The sequence below is a fragment of the Arvicola amphibius genome, chromosome 6 (assembly GCF_903992535.2).
Source record: "Arvicola amphibius chromosome 6, mArvAmp1.2, whole genome shotgun sequence".
In the NCBI taxonomy this organism is placed as follows: domain Eukaryota; kingdom Metazoa; phylum Chordata; class Mammalia; order Rodentia; family Cricetidae; genus Arvicola; species Arvicola amphibius.
The window spans coordinates 6,211,451-6,230,000 of NC_052052.2; the positions used below are offsets into that span (position 1 = coordinate 6,211,451).

At 52.4% G+C, this 18,550-nt stretch overlaps 1 protein-coding gene across 1 annotated transcript; it reads right to left on the reverse strand.

Annotated features, from left to right (window-relative positions):
- Window positions 1-275: 275 nt before the first annotated feature.
- Window positions 276-16,014, reverse strand: Gpr157 (G protein-coupled receptor 157). The gene is made up of 4 exons (XM_038332383.1): window positions 15,632-16,014; window positions 4,143-4,356; window positions 934-1,131; window positions 276-479 (listed from the first exon to the last, which is right to left on the reverse strand). Exons 1-4 carry the CDS (start codon window positions 16,012-16,014, stop codon window positions 276-278), a joined length of 999 nt encoding a protein of 332 aa, XP_038188311.1.
- Window positions 16,015-18,550: the final 2,536 nt, after the last annotated feature.

The following is an 18,550-nucleotide window of genomic DNA, read 5'->3' on the forward strand; positions in this document are numbered from 1 at the left end:
TGCTTCAGGACACTGAGAACCAGTGCCCTGGCGGGATCCTGCATTGCTGGCTTCCCTGCATCCCATATCTTTGAACCAGGACACGGGTGTGCAGGGAACGAACGCACAGCCTGCCTGAGAGTCTAGGAGGTAGAAGAGGTTGCCCTGACCGCCGTTCCTTCACAGGGCGGAGCTTCCCTAGTCAAGACTTCCTCCGGTGGGCGACCCTGTATCTGGCGGCAGCAGCAGGAACCAGGAAGGCAGCACCAGTGAGAACAAGGAGGGAAGTCCACCAATCAGGTGCTGGGAACTTCTGGAGTCCGTCTGGATTCCTGAGATTCTCTCATCTTGTGGGGAGTAGGAGCCCCAAGAGGGTTCTGGGTAGACGGCTGAGGATAGCAGCGGCAGCAGAAGAGAGACAAGAGCCTCGTGCGGACTGCGCGGGTGCAGAGGGCGAACATGATGCAGTTGGCCCCTCCCTGGAAAGTGTTCCCAATGCCCTGGGGGGAGAGGAGAGGCATAAACACAGGGCTGGGAGTATCCCAGAAATATAGTCGTGGGGACTCAGTGGGCTGCTATGAATCCTATGACCTTTCTAGTCCCAGCCTCTACATTGTGGCGGGATGAGCTCAGACATGTGGCCTTAAGCAGAGTTCTGGACAGGCCAGAACTGGCTGGCCACCTAGCCAGACTTGCATTTAGGCCTTCTGCAGTGAGAAGGATCCAGGATCAGTTAACTCTACAATGGCATCTCTAGGTTGCTCAGAACAACCACACAGATTTCTCCCCATCCCTACCTGCAAAGCCATGCTTGTTTGAGGACAGGGAAAGGACACTGAGCTACCCCGCTTCCCATAGGCCCATCCTGGCCAACACACTGGCACCTGTCAGTCTATAGGGAAGGGATCTGGCCATGCCACTGTGGGGTAGCAGGGCCCACGGGGACAGACATACGTGCAGAACAACCAACACAGGAGCCTTGACAGCGGGGGAGCCGCAGAGGGTCAGGACAAAGCGCACGGTGCTCCAGACCCGGAGGCTGATGAATATGAGTGGAATCAGGATCAGTTTCTTATCAGCCATGGAGGTGGAGGAGCCTCGCTGCAGTGGGCGCCCCTCACAGATGGGCCGGTACTCGGAGAGGGCCTGGTGCTGTATGAAGGACAGGGAGCAAAGACCTGAGCCAGGCGGCCTCTGCCCGCAACCACCCACACACATCCACACGACCACACAACCCACCAGCCCGGAGAGGGGGCACTGTGGCCTTTTCCACTGGGACGCTGAGGAGGTCTGGAGTCTATCAGATAAACCGGGAGTCATCCCCCACAACCGCCAACTCTCAGATCGGACCCCCTGCCTACTCCACATCTCCACAGGGGTGTCTCCGAGATGTCATAAACCCTGCCCAGGATAAACAAGTCATCTCAACCCTCAGGTCCACTGCACCCTCATTTCAGACAAATGACACTTCATCCTTCCTGTCACCCATGTGACTTGGGCATCATCTTTTACTCCTTTCTTCCCCGGGCACACCTGACCTATAGGCAAGTCATAAAGGCCACACCTCCAGAACGGACCCAGAAACTGGATACTTTGACTCACCACCATGGCATGGGCTAGGCATGGTCACCATGTCTACTTAGTCTCCCTCCTTCCCACGGCAGGTCGTCCCCAAAGCAGGAGGCAAGTTCTCAGAGGGCATACGGCAGGTTTGACGAGCCCGTTACTCCAAGCCCTTGGTGGCTCCACTTCAACCCTTCCTTACGCTAGTCCCTGAGGGTGAGCCCATTCTCTCCCTTGCTCTGGGTCTCCTCCAGCCCTGGGTCTTAGCTGGTCTTTGCATCTGGAGCGCTCAGTCACTTGCAGTTCCCCCAGCTTCAAGTCCTTCCCCAGGGTCACACTCTGGATGAAGCTCACAGACAGCCATTTTGCAGACAGCCCTGAGCCCATTCCAGCCAACCCTTCTTCCCAACCTCCCTCCCCTGACATCGCTCACCCTTATCGCTCAGCTTATCGCTGCTATCCACCCCACCCCTCCACAACACGAGATCCCTGGGGCTGAGGAAAGAAAGGAGCAAGCCTTGGCTCTTGCATTCCTGAGGAACGTTGGTCACGGCAGGAAGGATGCTCGATTTCAAATCACAATCAAATTGGTAAAGCCAAATGAACTGGCTAAAGAGAGGTTTGAGGCTGGCCATGTGTTGAAGACACTGAATCCTGGTGAGGGACTAACCATATGCCCGGCATCTGAGTGGCAAGCTTCAACAGCATACCTGATTAAAGGACCCTCCTCCTCCTCCCCTAAGGGTCCATGACAGCAGCAGTGCCCGTCTCCCACAGATGGGGAGGGGCAGGGCAGAGAGGCCAACGGGAGGTGGTGCAGCCTGGTGAAGCCGGACCACTTGGCTGCTCCTCAGAACCAAGCTTGCCTCCACATTCATTCTCAGCTCCCCTTCCCATCTCCAGGCAGGAGATGACTCTATGTCCTCATTTCCCTGCCCACCCTATACCTTTGCTTTTCTGAAAACCCTTGCCAAACCGCAAGAGCTAATTGTCACATGCCAGGGCCAGCCTGGCAAGCAGGGGGCTCCTGCCCTGATCTAGGAAGGACAAAAAGCACACACACTGGGGTAGAGCCTGGTAGAGCTGGAGGAGGCGTGGGGGACTTTATTCCCCAGGAGCAGCCCCCATCTTCCAGGTCAGTGGGAAGAAGAGCATGCAGAAGAGGGTGTCTGTGAGGGAACGCACTGGTAACTCCGCTCTCCAGTCAGGACTCCAGACTGGAGTCCAGTCCAGGGCCCAGCGAGGACACAGGGCAGGTGAAGATGGGCTAAACGGAGAACTGGAGTCTCAGCTGACAGTGGTGTAAGTGCTGCACAGGGATGCGGTGTCCCAAGAACACAGATGCCCGCAAGGAGCATCCTAACTCAGGAGTGGCTGCTCAGGGCCGGGTGTGAAGGTCTTTAATCCCAGCACTGGGGAGGCAGGGGCAGGTGGATCTCTGTGAGAGTTCAAGGCCAGCCAGTGCTACGCAGTGAGACTGTCTCAAAAAAAAAAGAAAGGAAGGAAGGAAGGAAGGAAGGGAGGGAGGGAGGGAGGAAGGAAGGAAGGAAGGAAGGAAGGAAGGAAGGAAGGAAGGAAGGAAGGAAGGAAAAGAAAGTTCAAAGGAAACGAACTGCTAGGTCAGAAGAACCCATACCTATAGGTGTGGCTGAGTGGTAAGAGTTTTTAAGCAAGCAGAGGTCCCGAGTTCAGTCTCTAGTAACACAAAACAAAACATCCCAATAAGACTTGGGGAAAAAAATGAGCCAGGCATGCTTATAGTTTCATTCCGTGAGAAGCAGAGGCAGGAGGATCAGGAGTTTACAGCTGTCCTCGGCTACAAAGTCTCAGGCCAGTCTGGGCCACATCAGACCCCGTGTCTGTGTCCAGGGCAAAGGGATACAATACATTTGATAGAGCTCTCACATCACATATGAAGCCCTGGGTTCGATTCCCAGCACTGCAGAAACTGGCGTGGTGGTGCACACCTGCAATCCTAGTACCCGAGGGGTGGAGACAGGAGGACCATCAGAATCTTAAGGTCATTCTTGACAATATAGTGAATTCCAGGCCAGCTTGAACTACATGTGACCCCATCTCAACAAACGAAACAAGACTCTGTCTCAAAAAAAAAAAAGGCATAAATAAAATAAATGAATGGGATTCTCACTGGCTGGAGTCCAAATTCAGGGCAAAGTTATGACTGCTTCAGCCTCGATCAGTTTATCTTTGACCTTGATTGCTTAGGCTTCAAGATCCTCTCTGAAGACAACTCTCCCTTTCTGGACAGCCCTATTGACTTATGATCTCCTGAAAAGGCTGACACTTGGGACACAATTTTGACCACCAAGGGTGGGTGAAGTTATCTGTGGCCACCATCCTTGACTTTGAACTTCTTAGTGTAATACTGGGATGGCCACACGGTGGCAGTGCAGGACCGCGGTTGAGAACACAGCTCTCGGTCCAGCTACTTCCATCTCACTTATACCAGGACTATTTAGCCAACTAGCCTATTCACAATCCTGTATTCAGTCCAAACACAGAGTTCCTATGGCCTGGCACTAGTTTGGTCCCTTAGAGAATCAGCCTGTCCCCGAAAGACCAGCACATCAGACACCTACCGCTCTGTTGATGTGTTTTCTGACCAGAAGGTACAGTAGAGGCAGTAAGACATAAGCCAGCATCTCCCACAGCTTCCCAGTCAGGAGCATCCACATGACACGGTCCTCAGCCTCCAGGTTCACCCAGCACCAGCCCACGGACACGTCGGAGGCATCGTAGCCTATCTTCTTCAGAGAGACAGCTGCCACTGTGATGCCCAGCGGGACACCCCAGCTGAAGAATACATGAAAAGAGGGGAGCCAAGGTTAGCCCCTAGTACCCTGAAGTGTTATCGTGAGCAAAATGATGGGGGTCCTCCCTGCAAAGGACAGTGCTCCCCAAACCAGCATCAGATAGTGTGTTCCTGTAAATCAAGGGAGGGCAGGAAGGGCATGGGGGAGACTGCTCTGAGAATTTCAGGACTTTGTGGCTTGGTCAGAAGAGCGATTGATTGTGTAGCATGGATGAAGCCCTGGGTTCGATCTCTCGCACCACAGAAACCGGGCACAGTGGCATATGCCTGTAACCTTAGTGTTTGGGAGGTGGAAGCAGATAGATCACAGTAAGTTTCAGGCTAACCTGGACTACATAGTAAAATGCTAGCCTGAGCTACAGACCGAGACACTCCCAAGACAATCTCCCGAATGGCGCAACCTGCAAAAGATGCGGGTTTGGTACCTCACAACCATCTGGGGCCAAGGGCGCCTGCCTGCTCATGGCCTATGATCCAGGCCCAGAGAATCCACTCCCAACTTCTGCACTCCCCCAGGTTTCCAGGGGACTGACTGAGGTTGTGAGTACTTAGATCTAGACACCAATGCTAGTATTTACAGACTGCTAACTCCAGTTTCAGAGGACCCGGTGCCCTCTTCTGGCACACGCAAGGTAGGCAGATAGACATGCAGGCAAAATACTTGTACAGAAAAATAATAATTAAAAAATAAAGGTCCAGTGCTCCTCAGAGAGGGGTAGCCAGACAGATCCACTCTTACACGCCCCAGCCGGCTCCTCTCCCTGCACCCACAGGGGTGCGGCCCCGTAAGCCAACATCAGGCTTCAACATTCACAGCCTCAGTCAGTCCCCTGGCAACCTGGGGATCTTGGGTTTCAGGAATTGGGAGAATCCAGGGTCTAGAATCGTAAGTTATATGTAGGCAAATCCCCTTGGCTCTGAGGCCTCCTTTCTCATGTGGAGAGAGTGTAGCCCGGCAAGGGTCAAAGTGACTGTCTAGAACATCTGTCAGGTGGTGCATCGCTGGGGACCCTACCCGGCTCCGCCATTTGGAGAACACCCCCACCGCAACACAACTGGAATAGGCCCAAGCTCCGAGTCTCCTTTCCAAGAAACCTTATCAAAGGGACGCCTCTTATGGAGGTGACACAGGGGTTGGGTGCTCCGACTTTGATGCAATGGGCTGGGTCCAAACTACCACTCTGTGGCCACTTGGGCAAGCTGCTTAGCTTCAGCACGCAGCATCTCCACAGGGTGGGGATGATGATGGCATCATCTGAGGAAAGCCAGATGAGCATCCGTGCGGCTCCCACAAGCCCAGGCAGCCACACATGTGCCAGCTGCCGGGAAGACTGTGATTAGAGGCGGGCTTGGCAGTACACGCCTGTAATCCCAGCACTGGGAAGGAAGACATGCTGGAGGCCTGGGCTCCCAGGCGAGACCTCATCTGCTGTAATGTTTCAATGTTCAACAGAATAAAGCAGGTGGATGTGCGGAGTGTGTACACACACACACACAGACAGACAGACACACATACATACATACACACACACAGACACACACACACACACATACAGACACACACACACAGACAGACACACACACACACATACACACACATACAGACAGACACACAGACAGACAGACAGACAGACAGACAGACACACACATACATACATACACACATACATATGTACATTTATCATACATGTCAGTGATGGAAGGATAGGAAGCGCACAGCTCTAGCTAAAATTCCTCGGGGCGAGGGTACATAAGCAATGTCTACTCCTTCCCCTAAGGTCCCAAACTGAGACACATTTCTGCCGAAGTTCCCTCTGGAGAACCAATAAATTTATTGGGGGTTCCTTATAGCTCATAAGTAGGGGGTGACTTATAGGGGTGTGGATGCTCCCTCCTAAAAGGCCGTATCAGAAAACCGTTCCTTTAGCCAGCAGGGATGAGGACTTCCCCATGGGTCACCTAGATGGAGGCTCCCCCACCCCTTAGTCTTCCTATGTACTCCAGCCCCTCCCCAAGGACACACGCAAGTAAGGCAGAGGGACAAACAACAGGTGGCAAGAAGCGGCTGGACACTCAGGTGAGGGTCTTGTGACCTCTCGACCTCCTCATGAGGGAATGCTAACAGTCAGCAAGCCCGGCTGGGATAAGTAGGCTCAGAGGACAATCACGACAGCAGCCTGTACGTGATACGAAAATATCCAGTACTTGGGGCTGCTGGGACAGCTTAGTGGGTAAAATACTAAGCCTGGTGACCTGAGTTCCGTCCCTGGGACCCACGTGGCAGAAGGACAGACTGACTTCCATAAGTTGCCCTCTGACCTCCACGTGTGTGCCATGGCACATTCGTGCCTGCCCCTCAAAAATAAATAAATGTAATTTTTAAAGATCTACAAGCAAAAACACATATTCATGTTTTTATATCAAGTATGCGTCAAGCCCATACAGCCGATGGACTCTCCAGGGATGCTTTTGGGGAGCCCCACTCTGCCCGACCAGTCATGCTCAGGAATTAAGAGTGATCCTGTCATACAAAGCGAGCTCATAACTTTCATTTTCTATAGCATCTAAGAAGAAAGTGAAAGCTAGGCCTGTAACCCCAGCACTAGGGAAGCTGAAGCCCGGGGATTGCCGGGAGTCTGAAGCCAGCTTGGGCTGCAGAGTGAGACCCTCTCTGAAGAAACGGAAAACACAGAGAATACGACACAGACTGTAAGTTCACCAGACCATGACTAAGGGACTTCTTCGCCAGACGAAGCACGGTGCTCCCAGGTTGCTCAAATGCTTCCTTGTTCCTTCTGCCCCCATTCTTCTCGTGGCCTCCCTGCTGGATACTCAGCTTCCTGTCTGCCCCCACAGGGCACTGTCTCTGCTTCAATTTGGGGTTAGTGACACTTTTACTCTTTATGTTTTAAAGATCTATTTATTTCATGGATGTGAGCGTGTTTTGCCTGCATGTATGTATGCATATCACACGGAGGCCAGAAGGGAGTGTCATTTCCCCCAGAACGGGAGTTTCAGGCGGTTGTGAGCAGCTGTGTGGGTGCTAGAAACCAAACTTGCAAAAGCAGCAAGTGCTCTTAACTGCAGAACCATCTCTTCAGCTGTCTCTGCCACACAGTTCTTGGTATTATTATTATTTTTTTTTTTTTTTTGGTTTTTCGAGACAGGGTTTCCCTGTAGTTTCTAGAGCCTGTCCTGGAACTAGCTCTTGTAGACCAGGCTGGCCTCGAACTCAGAGATCCTCCTGCCTCTGCCTCCCGAGTGCTGGGATTAAAGGTGTGCGCCACCATCGCCCGGCTAGTTCTTGGTATTATTAAAGTCACCTCCATCGCTTAAGTTTTTTTGAGACAGAGTCTCATGTGGGCCGTGCTCTCCAAACCTCTGATTCTGAATCAGGGTACCTCACGGATTAGGGTCTGTCCGGAGGAAGAAAGCTAGAAATCTCTCACTTGGAGTGGCACCAACAGCACCTCCTTTCAGTGCCCGGGCTCCTAGTTCGTGTTCGCCTGGAACCCAAGGTCAGGCTCTGCATCGACTTCCTCCCTTCTCAGGCAGTAACAGACTGAACTGTGTTCCATTCCAGATCTGTCTCTTCAAGCCCTGACCCTCAGAACCTGAGAAAATGAATGTTTGGAGACAAGGTCCTTCAAGAGTTAACTAAATTCTAATGAGGTGGCTGCCAGCGGGTCCACACCCAAGAGCAGGTATCTCGTAGGAGCAGATTCTGACTCCGACAAGCACAGAGGGACAACTTGTGAGGGTCCAGGGAGACAGCACCATCTATGAGCCAACCATCTCCTTGCCCACACCTTGAGCGTCTAGCTTCAGAGCTATGAGGGAAGACATTCAAGCAGCCCAGGCTGCCGGTTGCTGTTGATACCCCATGCAGGACAGAGGCAGGAGTTCTGGGAGGGGTCACTACCCCAGCCCCGGGGGAGCTGGGCCCCAGAGTCAAAGGAATGAACTAGAAGAACTTAGGGAAGAGAAAACTGAAACAAAGCCTCTTGGCTTTCTCCAGTCAAGGCCCTCTGGGGACTCTACCATTCTAGCTTTAAATCCCCAGGGAAGCGAAACTGGAAGCCGTCACACAGGAAAGAGGCAAGCCACCCACATACTAGGAATCCCCCTGGCATTTGTGATGGCCTCAGGCAGGTGGCTGTCCTCAGAATAGCAATGTGCTGGATGACCGCTGGAACCAGGCCCCTTGGGGATCCCAGCTCTGCCCATCTGGGGACGGTCTGTTATAGAGTGGGGGCATTCCTCCCCCTTGGCAGAGTTCAGTGGAAAAGCTTCCCACTGCTTTCCAAAGAGCATTTGAACCATTAGCCCAGGCCCCAGTCTGTCCCACGATGGGCCCCAGGTGCAAGTGGGTTTCAGGCATCATTTATGCAGCAAGTTAACTCCCACAGTCAGATTCCCGTGTTTCTCGGTTCCTCCTGATCCTTGGAGGCTGGCAACTTCTGGGTAGGAAACAAAGTGTGGGTGGGGTCTTCCTTCACCTGCTCTGTACCCCAAATGGCAATTCCTGGTTTAAGGACCCAGTGGTTATAGACAGCCTTAAAGTGTTAACAGAACAGGGCGGGGCGGGGGGGGGTAGAGGAGACTGTCTGGCAACAACGCTCCCTGTTCAGAACAGCTCTGGGGAGGAGCCAGAGGGAAGCCCAGCGGAAAAGAGCCAGGGTGCAGAGAGGCAGCTTCCCCAGGACAATGGTTACTTATTGTCCCTCTCATGGGACAGAGCTAGGACGTGGGAGAGGTTCAGGGGGTCAGTCTCTAGGAAGGTCACCATGAGGTCATTCTGTGACTTCAGCTGTGGGAGGGGGAGGGGTATCCTGTGCAATGCAGGACCCACCTGATGACACTGTAGCCCTCAGCAGACGCCCCTGCCCACCTAGGTCCTGGGGGAAGAGAAGCAGTTTGATACTCTCGGAAGAATCAAGAGTAACCTCTACTGTCCCTGAGGCTCTTGCCCTGGGTTTCCCACTGTAAGATCTTACCATATAATCTTGGGGAAAGACACTGAGTAGAAGAATAGACAGAAACCAGCTCCAATGTGGGGGGCACTGATGCCCTGGCATGCTGCTCAAGAGACTGCCTGCCCAGTGTTAGATCAGAGGCCGCCCTGTAGACTGTGGAGGAAACCATAGGAGCCTTACCTCCCGTCCAGGCCCTTCCCTAAGCAGCTAAATTCCTAGCATGCATCAGCAGCAGCCCCGAGACAGGGTGGGGCAATAGGACTCACTTTCTGAGCAGGTTTACAGAATGGCTAAACTCTGAGACTGCTCCCCTCTAAGCATAGAGATCCCCACTCTAAAGTCTATAAAGGAATTCCCTTTGTCCTGTGGATTGCTGTTGAATGGCCTATACCAGCCCCCCATCTCCCCATCTGCCCCCCAACCCCCTCAACCCCACCATGACTGGCTGGTGGAACCAAAGGATGTTTCACCAGCAATCCTCCTCCCTCAGCATCTCTCTCCCAAGCCTGGAAAGAATTTTTGTTGTTTAAAATACGTAAGGATGAGCAGGGCATGGTGGCACATGGTTTAAATCCCAGCACTTCGGAGGCCAAGAAAGACAAGAGACATGCAGGTTTCTCTATGAGCTTGATCTATGTAGTGAGTTCCAGGCCAGCCAAGACTACTGAGAACTATCTCTCAAAAAGACAACCAAGAAACAAAAGACCCAACCAAACAAAAAAACAAGCCACAAGAAAGAAGATGTGGAGGTCAGACATTCTTTGGTGGAGGCTCCTCCTCCCTCATCAACACTTACCGGCTCTAAAAGCCCCCAGTCTACAGACCCCTACAACAGCAATTGAGCAAGAGGTGGGCGTGGCGCCCGGGAGGCAAGGAAGGCTGACCTTAAAGCAAAGCCAGTCTCCTGGGCTACCCAGTGAGTTCTAGGCTAGTCTGGGAGTCTGGGCTACAGTGGGAGACCTTGTCTAAAACAAATGCCAAGGTAGGCATGGGGGATAGCACCTGTAATCCTTGCTCTGGGGAAGTGTGACAGGAAGGTCAAGAGTCTGAGAGAATACTGGGCTACAGAACAAGGTTGAGGCCAAGCTGAGACTCTGCCTCAAAAAAAAAAAAAAAAAAAAAAAAAAAAACCACAAATGAATTAATTCATTCTCCTTCCCAGACCCCCTCTCCAGCATGAGTCTTGGAGAGAACACTGAGACACGGCAGGAAGAACCCCGAAATCCAGCTCTGCCCTTGAACTCACGGCAATCTCTCTGCTTCAGCCTGGGATTTCAGTTAGATGCCACTAGGCTCGGCTAGTCCCTATCTTTGCTTCTTTCCACTATGGTGGGACTTTCCACTCCCCACACAGCAGAGTCTTTGGGTCAGCTTGGAACGTAAGACTCTTTCTTCCTCCATAAATGCAAGGGAGCTCCAGAGGGGCGTGTGTGTGCATGCATGGGGGGGGGGGGGGGAGAAAGAGAGCGCAATACAGCTGTTTCGCATTCAGTCACACCCAGAAGTGGAGCCAGAAATCCAGACTGCTGGTGGCCAGCTCAGTCAGGACCCTTTCCTCTGACCCCAAGAGACAACACCCTACCTCCCAGCCCTATTCAATGACTCTAGAACTGATCTGGTAGAACAGGGGCAGGGGTGGGGGTGGCTAGCTGTCCCCTGCTGAGGGTGGAGACAGTTGCTGTAGAGGAAGAATGGGAAAGGACCCATTCAGGCAACTTCAGCCCTGGCCTCAGGTGGGCACCCTAAACAAATGACCACAGGGCACATTCACAGGGATGCACTAAAGGAACGACAAAGCAAAAGCAGAGCTGGAGAGATGGTTAAGAGCACTGGCTGCTCTTCCGGACGACCAGGGTTCAATTCCCAGCTCCTACATAGTGGCTCCCAGCTGTCTGTAACTCCAGTCTCAGGAGTTCCAATACCCTCTTCTGGCCTCTTTGGGCACTGCACACATGTGGTACAAACATACATGCATGCAAGACATCCAAACAGAGAGTGACAGAGAAATAACTACGCCATGCCTGGCAGATGTGACCTTAGCCAAGTCAATACCAAAGTGCTTCTGAAACCTGCCAGAGTGCAGACTTGAAACCCTGTGAAGAAGCATCGGGCATACAAAAACTGAGGGACATCCTACAGCTACCATGCTGTAATCTCCCCAATGCCAACGTCATGAGCCAGGAGAGTGACACGTGTCTGTAACCTCAGCACTCAGGAGGCTGAGTCTGAAGCTACCTGGGCTACATGTTGAATTTCAGGCCAGCCTAGACTACACACGAAGGCCCTGCCTAAACAAAATATAACTAGGAGCGGGGGTTTAGCTCTGTTGGTAGAGCACTTGCCTAGGTCTCATCCCGACCCTCGGCACTGCAGAGAACGGGTAGAGAGGCACACAACCCTATAATCACAGCACTAGGGAGGTGGGGGCAGGAGGATAGGACTCAGGAACAGAAACAAGAGTAAGTGAACAAAAGAGCCAAGGCGGGGCTAGCAAGAAGGCTCAGGCGTACAGCCTGGTACTCAATCCCTTGCATCCACATAAAGGTGGAGGCGAGAGCGAAGTCCACAAAGTTGTTTGCCTTCTGACCTCTACACACAGGTGCCATGACACACGTAAGCCCCCCTAAGCAATAAGTAAAAATAAAATTCAAAGCCAGAGTTATAAAGAAGACTGATGGAGAAATGGAAGATTTGCAAAGGGATAAGAAGTCATGGAATATAGCTTGACGCGTAATTCAGAACTTTCCTCAGTGATGAAGTCCACCAGTCGGGTGGCAGTGCCACCCTGACGGTTATGTGTCGGTGTGTGTACATCTGCGGGAAGGCCACATACATAAGCATACACACACGAGGCGGCATCGCGTCTACTCAAGAAAAATAATGGGAGAAGACAAGATGCTAACAACTGGGAAACCTGCACAGTGTAAACAAGTTTTGTTAAAGTCATTGTTATCCCAGCCAGGTAGAATCATGAAACGCACAGACTCGGGGTCAGAATTAGCGCCTACCCCTGAGCCCCCGACTTCCTAGCTCTGTGGCGTGGGCCATCTGTCTGCTGTGAGTGGTGGGTGACGGCCCCACCCATCTGGCTGGAGCACTGGTGATCTAATAATGGGGCAGCTCTTTGTGAAGGCTTCCGGAGCCAGATGATGGGGTCTCAGCTGTCCTCCTCCAGTCACGGAGAAAGGTCCCCGGGGATGGGACCCTGTTGAGTACTAAGAGGAAGGCGCTGGGGCCTCATGGTTGCTTTCCTGGGAACTTGTGTGTGCACGGCCTCTCTGGGATTCTGTGTTTCATGCCTGTAGCTGGTTTTAGAGATGGGATTTCTCAGGTGTGGGGTGGAAGCACCGGCTCCAATCCCCAGCATTTCCAGAAAACAAGCCATAAAGATTCCCTTCTGTGCCCATTCTATTATTCCATTAAAAATATGATTTAGAGCACTGGCCACCAGCGTTTAGCAGCTGGGTGGCATTTTGGATAGGAAGGAGAGGAAGTCCCTGAACTTAGTTTCCCCTACTGCTGAACACTGAAATTAGTTCTGATTCTTACCATGGCAACAGCCACCTCAGGAGTCCTGAGTACACACCGCTTTGTGTGTGTGCTTTGCACTTTCTTCTTAGACGAGGCTCCAGTCGGTAGAATTACCGGATGGAAGTTAGGAACCAAGTGCTTCCTACAAGGATTATTCCGTTTACAAAACCAATAAAGCAGGCGCTTCAGCTTCACTAGCTTTTGCAAATTAGTATTCTCATTATTTTTTCTTCTAATTTAACGAGAAAATGCCTCTCTATTATTTGATCAATTCCCAGTAACTATTGTTTGGGGGTGGGTGGGTGGGGACAAGAACCCGTGCAGCCCACGATGGTAGACTGACCTGAAGTTTAAATAGCACTGAAGCAGATTTTGAGCTCCTGATTCTCCCGCCCCTACCTCCCCTGGGATTCCAGGAAGGCGCCATCAACCCCGACTGTTCTTCAGAGATAGCCACCACGTGTGCTGTTATCATTTTAAAATCCTGCCCGGCGGTGGTGACACACGCCTTTAATCCAATCCAAGCACTTGGGAGACAGAGGCAGGCAGATCTCTGTGAGTTCAAGGTCAGCCTGGTCTACAAGAGCTAGTTCAGGACAGGCACCAAAAACTACAGAGAAACCCTGTCTTGAAAATAAAAAATAAAAAAAATTAAAATCCTTTCCAAGGCTGCAAGGCTTGAAGAAGAGGCTTGAGTTTTAGTAGTGAGTGGGGTGCGGGGGAGTGGATCATTGATAGGTAGCATACACCTTTAATCTCAGCACCTACAGGAGGCAGAGATAGGAGGTTCCAGGCCAGCCAGGGCTACAGGGAGGCCTTGCCTAATAACTAAACAAACACATAGTGGGTAGTCAGGTAGCCTGTGTCCAGGGAGGAGGATTCTTCATACCACAGATCCTTCGGCAGCAATGACCTAATACTCCAAGGCTATAGAGCAGAGAGGCTTTAGCAACTAGCATGGGAGGATCTGGGTCGTAACTGAACCTGTTGAGCAGGTTCCAGCAAGTCTCCAGAACACAGGCCTTCCCTAGAAAGACTTCCCCAAGCATCCCAGAACCTTCCTAGAGGGTCGCTGATGAGAACTGAGCAGGGCACTCCCAGCTCAGGCTGACTAGGAAAATCGTCAGCTGTAGGGGCTACAGAGAAGGCCCTGTTCCTTTGCTTAAATAGACAGTATTCATCAGTTTGGAAAAGTGTGCAGTCAAGAGAAGGTCTTGCAAAGAAAGGTCCAGCTTGGGCCCCTTTTCAAGTGCCAATGGCCAACTGTGTTCAGACTCCAACCTTACCATGGAAGACTTCTGGTCTCTGACATAGTTGGTGTCTGATGTGTGTGTTGGAGGGGAGAAAAACCGAGTCCCCTTTGCAGTAGGTCCCCCCACTGCGAATGACCTGGTACGAAGATTTTGCCTGAGCAGCTGAGAAGTGCGCTCTTTCATTTCTTTGGGACCAGCTGGTCTCCTTCCAACAGTTGCAAGAGCAGCAGGTCAAGTGACTCTTCCCAGCTTGTCTCAGCGTGTGACAGCCAGGTGACCTGTCTCTACTGAAGCGCTGACTACACTCTTAGCCCTTGGAGAGCACTCAAGTTTTTAGAAAGGACCTATAATTAGGGCAGACTCTGGGGCCTTGCGCTCAGGCAAAGAGACAAGGAAGCGGCCTTAGGATTCCTGCCTTGGGTTCAGCACAGGACACCGGGAATTTGGAACTCTGAAAAGACACAGGTGAGGGTGGCCTCTGGGTATAGCTTTTTTTTGCTGACATGCTTGAAAGCAGGGCAGGACAGGACAGGACAGGCCGGGAAACACCTTGGTTTCCCTACTCTCAGAGACTCCAAGTGACTGACGGCCCTGAACCTGGCCAACCCTTTGCCACTGACCTCAGTTTTGAAGATCCTGAATTCTAGGCAGTCAAGTCCTCCTAGGAGGGACTGGACAGGAGGCTTGGTGATTAAAAGCACTTGTTGCTCTTGTAGAAGACCTGGGTTCAATTCCCAGCTCCCACATGATGGTTCACAACCACCTGTAACTCTAGTTGGGGGAGGGGCTGATGCCCTCTTCTGACCTTCAAGGGCACCAAGTACACATACATACATGTGATGCACATACATACATGCAGTCAATACTCACACACAAAATAAAATTAGTAAATCTTTAAAAAAAACTTAGAATAAAAATTCTGGTGACTGGGGCCCGAAGTCTATAAACGGCATGAAAAACTTAAAAAGCATACATTTGTGTGTTTTATGGTTGAGACACTGTGGGAGTGACTGGATGTACCACACCCACTGTGGTAGAGAACTGGAAGTTGTGGGCTCTTCTGCCAGGACAGACACCTAATCATCTCCCAGCCTGCAGATTGGAGTTTCTCTCCATAGGCAGCAGAGATTGCCAAGTCACGGTGAAGAAGGAGGCAAAGGCACAGTATCGTTGTCCCCAGTTCCTTTCTAAATGGCAGGGCTCATCCCTGTGGGCAAGCTCTGACCCCCCCCCCCCCACCTGGCCCGAAGGTTCCAGCTGGGACAGACACCACGGACCACCCTCTTCAGAGATGTTCTGACACTTTGGCTCTAATCTCTTGGGCAAGCCGGGCATCCTTCCATGGTTCAGGGATGCCTGGGGCCATGACCACCAGTAGGACAAGCCACCTTGCCACCTAGATGGAGGACGCACGAGTGCCACAGTGCAGTAAGCAAGGCCAGGGACCAGTAAGCCTGGGTCTGGGGCCTGGAGGCAAAGCAGCATCTCCCACTCACCTGATGAGATGAAAAGCCCAGAGCAGATGGTCCGTGTTGGGCCCGCGCGCATCTCGGACGATGCTGAGGTACAGGTAAAGAGCGATGGCCACCGTCCAGAAGAAGGAGCTGGTGTTGGCGAAAGTAGAGAGCGCGCCCTGCAGCACGCAGTCCCACGAAGGCCCCGCAAAGTCCTGCAGCACCCCGTAGAAGTACGAGGCAGCCGAGAGCAGGTCCGCTAGAGACAGGAAGAGTAGCAGGCGCCGCGCCCGGCTACGCAGGTCAGGCCACAGGGCGTGCGTGGCCACCAAGAGGCCCGAGCCTAGCGCTGACAGCACGCACGACAGCAGTACCACGGCGCGCTCCCACGGCAGCAGCACGGTGGGAGGCGCGGGGGATGGCATGGTCGGCTGGGGACCAAGGGCAGACGGCCAGGGTGCACAGGGACAAAGATACCGAGAGGTCGAGGCCAAGCCGAGCCCGCGGTCGCCTCTGTCTGGGCATCTAGACGCCCGGGGCTCAAGTGCCCACGGGTCCCGCCCGCGTCCCAGCCCCGCCCAGGCTATAGACTACGCCGCAGCCGTCTCACCCCAAGGCTCTCAACGTCCGCCCCACCCCTGTGCTCTCTGCTAAGCTGAAGAGCTCTCCCGGGTCCACCACAGCGCTCTCTAATCCCGCCCCTGAGCTCTTCGGGTTCCAGCTCTGAGCCCCCACACCCCTCCCTGATTTCCCTAATCCCCGCCCCTGAGCTCTCCACGCCTTGTGTCTGCCTCCCGCGCTATGCTCCTGTCTCAGCAAGTCCACACTCCGCCCGAGTAGCCTCAGCACCCAGCCCTGGCGCCCGCCCCTGCGATCTCCTCGCTCAGAATCGGCCCCTACACCTTGCTCCTAAATTCTCCACTTCTCCCACCCCAAGCTCCAGAGCCCAGCTCCCGCGTCCCGCCCCGCCCCTCCCGGCTCCTCCCCGCCCCCGTGCCCTCCACGCTCCGCCTCTGTAACGCTGAGCGCTCTCCCCGGCGCTCCGCCCCTGTGCATTAACACACCACGCTCCGAAGCTCCAGCGCTCCGCCCCGTGGCTCCAGGGTACCGCCCAGTCCCTTCCAAGCTCCTTCCGTGACCCCCACTCGCGAACTGCTCCACCCCTGATGCTCATTCAGCACCACGCTCACGTGCTTCCCCACGCCTCTGCGCCCCTACACCTCTCTCCACCCGTCACTCCCGGTCCTGGTCCCCGTCGCTGCCTTCCGCCTCCCAAAGCTATTCTAGAAGGCTAGCAACCGGCCAGGACATCCCGTTCTGGCGGGGAAGGGAGAATAACATTTTTAGGGCTAAAGTTACTTTCCTCGGGGTCAGCCAGGCCAGCTTACGTGTGTGTTGGGGCGGGGAGGGGCGGTTGTTGGAGACATTCTTTCCGATGGTGACAAAAACAGGTCCAGAGCATGACCCACATTCCTGAAGCCTGGGTTACTTGAAGTGTTCACAAGATCTGCGGTGGTGATTGGAGAAGTTTCTGACTTTTGTTACAATGAACGTTTTGCTTTTGTGGAGTTAGGAATGGAACTTAGGGCTTCACACATCCCAATAAAGTGTTCGCCTGATGAACTATATACTTTTAGTTCCTAGTTATTCTCTATGGCTTATTAGGTGCGATTTAAAAATACATTTTATTATTTTACTTGATAAATGAATGGATAGTTTGTCTCCATGGATGTCTGCGTACCCCGAGTGTGCAGTGCCTACAGAGGCCGGAAGAGGGCGTCATACCCCCTACACCATGTGGGTGCTGGAATTGAACCCAGTCCTATGGAAGAACAGCAAGTGGCCTTTTCTCCAGAGGTGAGATTTTTAAGAAATGAAACATTAGTGCCTTTGAGATGACTTTGAGTAATGGCCCTAGCAAAGCAAGACCAACAATCGGAGTTTGATTCTCAGGACCCACTTGGAAAGAGAGATCGAGTCATGTAAGTTGGCCTGGTACCTCCACAAGTGTGCACGGCACACTTCTCCCCCACCCCTGCTGGACACATAAAATAAAAAATGTAATCTAATCTTTAAAAAATGTAAAAGTGAAAAAAAAAACTAAATGAAATATCAGTTCCCGGTTTGCAGAGTCCTTCCTTTTCTTGTTGGAACATTTTGTATTTTTCAGGGATGGAAATCCTCTATAGAAGACCAGCTTTCATTACCAGCTCCCAGGTAGGTGGCTCACAACCATGCATAGGTCCAGTTCTGAGTGCATGTCCCTGGTCTCTGAGGCACTGTACTCACACACACCCATGTAATTAAAAGTAATAAAAATTATTTTTAAAAAGTTTGTATTTGTAATTGTCTTAAGTCTATAAGTCACTGGGTTTTAGTATATTTGCGAGTTTGTGCAACCACAGTGATTATCTTGTTCTACAGCATTTGCTCACCCTCAAGGACTTGGGCTACAAAGATTGATGCCCAGTTAAGAGCACCTGTGCTCCTGCAGAGGGCTTGAGTTCAAGACCCAGCACACACACAGCTCACAGCCACCTGTAGCTCCAGTTCCTGGGGATTGGATGCCCTCTTCTGGACTCCTCCAGCACTGCACACACAGGGTGCACATACATGCATGCAGGCACACTCTCATACACACATAGAATACACAGAACAGCCGGGTGGTGGTAGCACACGCCTTTAATCCCAGCATTTGGGAGGCAGAGGCAGGTGAATCCCTGTGAGTTTGAGTTCAGCCTGGTCTACAAGAGCTAGTTTCAAGACAGCTAGGACTTGTACACAGAGAAACCCTTTCTCAATAAACAAAAACAAAACAAATAAACCAAAACCACAGTACAAATCCTGTTCTCTCCTAAGGAGGGACAGATAGGGAGTGGATCTGGATGGGAGGGGAGGTGGGTGGAGCTGGAAGTAGAAGGAGAGGAAACTGTAATCAGGATTATTGTATGAGAAAATCTA